A 6,671-nucleotide genomic window follows, 5' to 3' on the forward strand; every position below is an offset into this window, starting at 1 on the left:
AACTAAGTCAGGGGCAATAACTCTGAAATCATTCATCCAATCATTACCAATTTCGAACTTGACCGAGATCTCATCAATATATACATGCATAACAAGTTTTCTCAAGATCGGATAAAAACTGTAGCAAAATTTGATGTGTTTTTAACTAAGTCAGGGGCAATAACTCTGAAATCATTCATCCAATCATTACCAATTTCGAACTTGACCGAGATCTCATCAATATATACATGCATAACAAGTTTTCTCAAGATCGGATAAAAACTGTAGCAAAATTTGATGTGTTTTTAACTCAATCAGGGGCAATAACTCTGAAATCATTCATCCAATCATTACCAATTTCGAACTTGACCGAGATCTCATCAATATATACATGCATAACAAGTTTTCTCAAGATCGGATAAAAACTATAGCAAAATTTGATGTGTTTTTAACTAAGTCAGGGGCAATAACTCTGAAATCATTCATCCAATCATTACCAATTTCGTACTTGACCGAAATCTTAATATTAAAGTATTCAAGATAAAAACGGTAGCCTTTATCGCGCCTAAAATGTGAACGGACGAACGGACTGATAACATGGATGTATGGTGGTCGTAATTTTCTAGAATTACAGGAAATGGTGCGCGTTATATTCTCAATTATACAGTATATAAACATGATAATATAAATCAATTTTAACAGTCTACCTTTCTTTTCTCTATAATCCATTCCCTCATATCTTCTTTTAAATAATGATCACCTCGATATCCCAGCTAGATAATACAAAATATTGACATTTTAAATGTCATGCAGTGTGCAATGAGGGAAATTTTGATATTACAGGCAAAAGCCTAATCTTTTTCGATTTCCAACTATCTAAGGATTTTAAACATGCATAAATTTTTATTCATTTCTTGTACAAATAAAGCAAAATGCCAGGCAGTGTGCAATGAGGGAAATTTTGATATTACAGTGGAAAAAGCCTATTCTTTTTTGATTTCCAACTATCGAGGGATCTTTAATGTGTACAGCCTGTAGCACACGGGGTTGAAAAATCTGAAGGTATTATCTCAACTTATGACGGGATTGAATCTTGGACCCTCAGACAAGCGAGCAAGCGTCTAACAGAGACTCAGTTTATTGGTATTATCTCGACCTATGCCGGGATTGAACACTGAGCCACCGTGGCTCCTAAGATAAATGAAGGAATTCCACTTACATGGTCTGCAATGTCTGTATCAATACCCTTCTCTTTCAACAAGACTATAAAGTCATCTCTGATATGTATCTCTGTACAACATGCATAATGGTACGCTGTTCTTCTACACTTAAATACAATTAAACACTAATTTAATATATCAATCAAGTTTCCCCAAGAAAATTGTTATTAAGAATTGGGCATTCTGACACATATTTTAGGGCAAACACATTGTTGTATCGTGCGATCATACAGTTTCTAACCTTCTTCTTGAAGAGCTCCTTATAAAGAGTTATGTCCCTTGGGCCACTTAGATCAATATATAAATTTTTTTGAAATAATGTTGGGGTACAATTAGGGGTAATCATTTTCTAGGGGGGCAAAAGCCTCTACCCCCAGGCCCTGCCACTAATTCAAGATCACCAGACGTGCAAGTTACTTACATTGTCTTGACTGTTTACATCAACGTCTGGTTGATCAAGAAGATATCTCAGAATATCCAGTCTTTTATGAAGAACTGCTAACTTTACTGCTGATCTTCCACCCTGTCAAAAAAAGAAATATTAGTGCCAAAATGATTGTAAAGAGGTTTTGTAAATTTACACATAAAAAATCTTTACAATCTCTTTAACAAGAACCACAGACATCTGATTGAAAATTAGAATGATGTAAATTGATGCTATCAGTGTCCCTGATACACATACAAAATATAGAAAACCTCTTTACAATCTCTTTAACAAGAACCACAGACGTCTGATTGAAAATTTGAATGGTGTAAATTGATGCTATCAGTGTCTCTGATACACATAAAAAATTTAGAAAACCTCTTTACAATCTCTTTAACAAGAACCACAGACACGTCTGATTGAAAATTAGAATGGTGTAAATTGATGCTATCAGTGTCCCTGATACATATACAAAATTTAGAAAACCTCTTTACAATCTCTTTAACAAGAACCACAGACGTCTGATTGAAAATTAGAATGATGTAAATTGATGCTATCAGTGTCTCTGATACACATAATATCTTTACAATTCCTTTATTCCAAGATTTTAATTCTATTTCTGAAAATTGTTCATTGCAGGAGAACAGTATATTTGAATTTGGATTTAAAAAGTGACACGGGTAGTTGAAATTGAGCTCTATCAGCAGGTAAGATAAATATTTTTTTACAATTTTGAAACCTGTGACGAATTTTACCTTGTGATTAAGTCCAGTGGGCGTATGTTACCTTGCCTGTCAAAGGGACAGATGCACTATTTTTCTGACCAATCATACGTTAGTCTCAGAAATGAAAATGTTTTAGCTAAGTTAATCAGTAATAGTGTTCACAGCTCACTGTCAAAATCTGAGACTTCAAATCCATGTGTGTCCAGAATTATCTATGTTTGAAAGTTAAAATGATGACTCGTCTTTTCTAGAGACTCTGTGATATATAGAAAAGACATCTATAGAAATAGTGAGTAAAATTCCTAGTTTGAGATATTTTTGAAGGAATTATGTGATTTTTGTATATTTCTAGTACTTCTGGAGACTATTTACATATATTCAAGACTCAAATCAACCTCCAAAAAAGGCGCACCTGTCCCTTTAAGGTTACAAAAAGTTACAATACCTTATCTTTAGCGTTTATTAAATACATTAAAATACCAGGTGAAGTCTGAAATAATTCTTCGAATTCCACCATATTTCCACTGAGTTTGATACATTTATGTACTTTCTCTATCTGACTCTGTTAAAAAATTATTCAAAAAAATGCCCAAGATGAATGTTTACAACACGTTACAAGAATTGCCAGTGATGAGGGGCTATTTAAGAGTGGCTGTCATGGAAAAAGTGTCTAGTTGTTCTGATGGGACAATAAACCAAGGCTTCGTGTGCTACAGGCTGTGCATTTTAAAGATCCCTCGACAGTTGGAAATCGATTAAGTGTGATGTAGCTAAGAGGGGCTGTCATGGAAAAAGTGTCTAGTTGTTCAGATGGGACAATAAACCAAGGCTTCGTGTGCTACAGGCTGTGCATTTTAAAGATCCCGTGACAGTTGGAAATCGATTAAGTGTGATGTAGCTAAGAGGGGCTGTCATGGAAAAAGCGTCTAGTCGTTTGGATGGGACAATAAACTGAGGCTTCGTGTGCTACAGGCTGTGCATTTTAAAGATCCCATGACAGTTGGAAATCGATTAAGCGTGATGTAGCTAAGAGGGGCTGTCATGGACAAAGCGTCTAGTCGTTTGGATGGGACAATAAACTGAGGCTTCGTGTGCTACAGGCTGTGCATGTTAAAGATCCCGTGACAGTTGGAAATTGATTAAGTGTGATGTAGCTAAGAGGGGCTGTCATGGAAAAAGCATCTAGTTGTTCAGATGGGACAATAAACCAAGGCTTCGTGTGCTACAGGCTGTGCATTTTAAAGATCCTGTGACAGTTGGAAATCGATTAAGCGTGATGTAGCTAAGAGGGGCTGTCATGGAAAAAGCATCTAGTCGTTCAGATGGGACAATAAACTGAGGCTTCGTGTGCTACAGGCTGTGCATTTTAAAGATCCCGTGACAGTTGGAAATCGATTAAGTGTGATGTAGCTAAGAGGGGCTGTCATGGAAAAAGCGTCTAGTCGTTTGGATGGGACAATAAACTGAGGCTTCGTGTGCTACAGGCTGTGCATTTTAAAGATCCCGTGACAGTTGGAAATCGATTAAGCGTGATGTAGCTAAGAGGGGCTGTCATGGAAAAAGCGTCTAGTCATTCGGATGGGACAATAAACTGAGGCTTCGTGTGCTACAGGCTGTATTTTAAAGATCCCGTGACAGTTGGAAATCGATTAAGCGTGATGTAGCTAAGAGGGGCTGTCATGGAAAAAGCGTCTAGTCGTTTGGATGGGACAATAAACTGAGGCTTCGTGTGCTACAGGCTGTGCATGTTAAAGATCCCTCGACAGTTGGAAAAAGACCAAGCTAATGCTGCTAATTTTCTTCATTGCACACTGCTTGGCTTTGACCGTTTTTATTAGCTCCCCAGTTTGACAATCCGTTTCGATGGTAAAAACTGTGCATTATACTCGGAAATATACGATATACGATGTACGTACCTGTATATTTGGAAGATCTTCTATAAATTGTAAAACTTGATTCGTTTCGTTACCACTGGCATAAATAAAACTATCTCTATACTATTAGAAAATGAAAAAATGAAAGTAACATTCTGAGAAATCTCAAAATGGATACAATTTCATAAAAATATGAAAAAACTTTGTAAATTCTGAAAAATGATTTAAAAAATATAGCTCAACGAAAAGTCAAAAATTTCCAGTCAAATAGAAACACTATTTTGATGGCAAAAATCTGAATTTCCTGGAGATTTTTTTAAGTAACGGGAGACATTGATTCCTTTAAGAATGAAATCTAGCATCTGGTTTGTCTTCAATTCCATAATTAAAATTCAAACTTAATAATGACATTAGATCTTCAGTATCCCTATGTGAGAAATGAAAAGTGATACGGGTAGCTGAAATTGAGCTCTAGTCAGCAGAAATCGAGCTCCAGTGAGATGAAATTGAGCTTCAGTCAGATGAAATTGAGCAAGCTCCAGTCAGATGAAATTGAGCAAGCTTTAGTCAGCTGAAATTGAGCTAGTCAGCTGAAATTGAGCAAGCTTTAGTCAGCTGAAATTGAGCTAGTCAGCTGAAATTGAGCTCTAGTCAGAAGCCAGCTGAAATTAAGCTCTAGTCAGCTGAAATTGAGCAAGCTCTAGTCAGAAGAAATTGAGCTCTTGTCAGTAGTCAGAAGAAATTGAGCTCTATTCAGCTGAAATTAAGCAAGCTCTAGTCAGAAGAAATTGAGCTCTAGTCAGGTGAAATTAAGCTCTAGCTTTGAGCTCTGTAAAGTAAATATTTAAACAACTTACATTATGTTGAATAAGTAAACTATCGTAACCGTCTATCAATAACCGTCTTAACTGACTTAACTCAGAATCCCTGATCAATTTGATATAATACTGAAAAAAAAATAACAGAAAAATAAAATTTATAACCACCAAGGCAAGGTTAATAACTTTGAAACTGTCTTTTTGTGGCAGTGGAATAGTTCAGTCAGTAGTGAGTTGGATTGTCGTCTGCTAGGACATTGGAATAACTCAGTCAGTAGTGAGTTGGATTGTTGTCTACTAGGACAGTGGAATGGCTCAGTCTGTTGTGAGTTGGATTGTCGTCTGCTAGGACAGTAGAATAGCTCAGTTAGTAGTGAGTTGGATTGTCGTCTGCTAGGACAGTGGAATAACTCAGTCAGTAGTGAGTTAGATTGTCGTCTGCTAGGACAGTAGAATAGCTCAGTCAGTAGTGAGTTAGATTGTCGTCTGCTAGGACAGTGGAATAGCTCAGTCAGTAGCGAGTTAGATTGTCGTCTGCTAGGTGATTAGGCGCTGTGGGTTAGAAGCCTCATCAAGGTAAGAAAAATTCTGATGCCTGTGTCAGTGCTTTCTAGAATCCGCTCTCTAATAACTATTTTGGCTCATGAAGACAGGCAATGCTATGCAGTGTGCAATGAGGGAATTAGCCTTAACCTACTCTTTTTCAATTTCCAAATGATCTTTAACGTACACAGCCTGTAGCACATGGGGCCTCATCTGAATGACTAGATGCTTTTTCCATGTCAGCCCCCCTTACCTACATCACTGACAGGGAGAAAAATCTGTGTCGGGATTAGATTTCCAACTGTCGAGGGATCTTTAACGTACACAGCCTGTAGCACATGGGGCCTCATCTGAATGACTAGATGCTTTTTCCATGTCAGCCCCTCTTACCTACATCACTGACAGGGGAAACTGGGTTGAAAAATCTGAAGGTATTATCTCGACCTATGCTAGGATTGAACCCTGGACCTTCAGGTTAGTGAGCAAGTGTCTAACTCACTGACAGGGGAAACCGGGTTGAAAAATCTGAAGGTATTATCTCGACCTATGCCAGGATTGAATCCTGGACCTTCAGGTTAGCGAGCAAACGTCTAACACACCGAGCCACAATGGCTCCCCGTAAAACTTTTTGTAAGCGCAGAAAAAGTTAGAATGATGGTCCTATCCTACCTTATCGATGAATTCTACAATATCTTTTCTTCGAGCCAATCTCGCTACATCTCTTATATTACAACCAGTCTAAATAAAAAATAGTTACATTTTATTAAAAAGAGGTTTAATTACAAGAGTTCACCATTTTCCAGGGGTTGATTTGGGTCTTGAATATATGTAAATAGTCTTCAGAAATACTAGAAATGTACAAAAATCACATAATTTCTTCAAAAATACAACAATACACTATACATGGTCCTTGGCTTGGTTGATTTCAGTCTTGAATATATGTAAATAGTCTTCAGAAATACTAGACATGTACAAAAATCACATAATTCCTTTAAAAATATCTTAAACTAGGAATTTCTTTTTCTATTTCTATAGATGTCTTTTCTATATATCACAGAGTCTCAAGAAAAGACGAGTCGTCATTTTAA

At 36.8% G+C, this 6,671-nt stretch overlaps 1 protein-coding gene across 1 annotated transcript in view; it reads right to left on the bottom strand.

Moving 5' to 3' along the window:
* The window catches only part of LOTGIDRAFT_238275 (hypothetical protein), a 16,895-nt gene that overhangs the window by 2,586 nt on the left and 7,638 nt on the right, over positions 1 to 6,671 (bottom strand). Inside the window, exons 8-14 of the mRNA XM_009049544.1 lie at positions 6,253 to 6,321; positions 5,080 to 5,169; positions 4,265 to 4,345; positions 2,794 to 2,910; positions 1,621 to 1,722; positions 1,199 to 1,306; positions 687 to 752 (exon numbers count right to left, since the gene is read on the bottom strand). Coding sequence (XP_009047792.1) covers positions 687 to 752; positions 1,199 to 1,306; positions 1,621 to 1,722; positions 2,794 to 2,910; positions 4,265 to 4,345; positions 5,080 to 5,169; positions 6,253 to 6,321 — 633 coding nt within the window. The remainder of the gene's footprint in view (positions 1 to 686; positions 753 to 1,198; positions 1,307 to 1,620; positions 1,723 to 2,793; positions 2,911 to 4,264; positions 4,346 to 5,079; positions 5,170 to 6,252; positions 6,322 to 6,671) is intronic.

The sequence above is a fragment of the Lottia gigantea genome (assembly GCF_000327385.1).
Source record: "Lottia gigantea unplaced genomic scaffold LOTGIsca_138, whole genome shotgun sequence".
NCBI classification, from domain to species: Eukaryota; Metazoa; Mollusca; class Gastropoda; family Lottiidae; genus Lottia; species Lottia gigantea.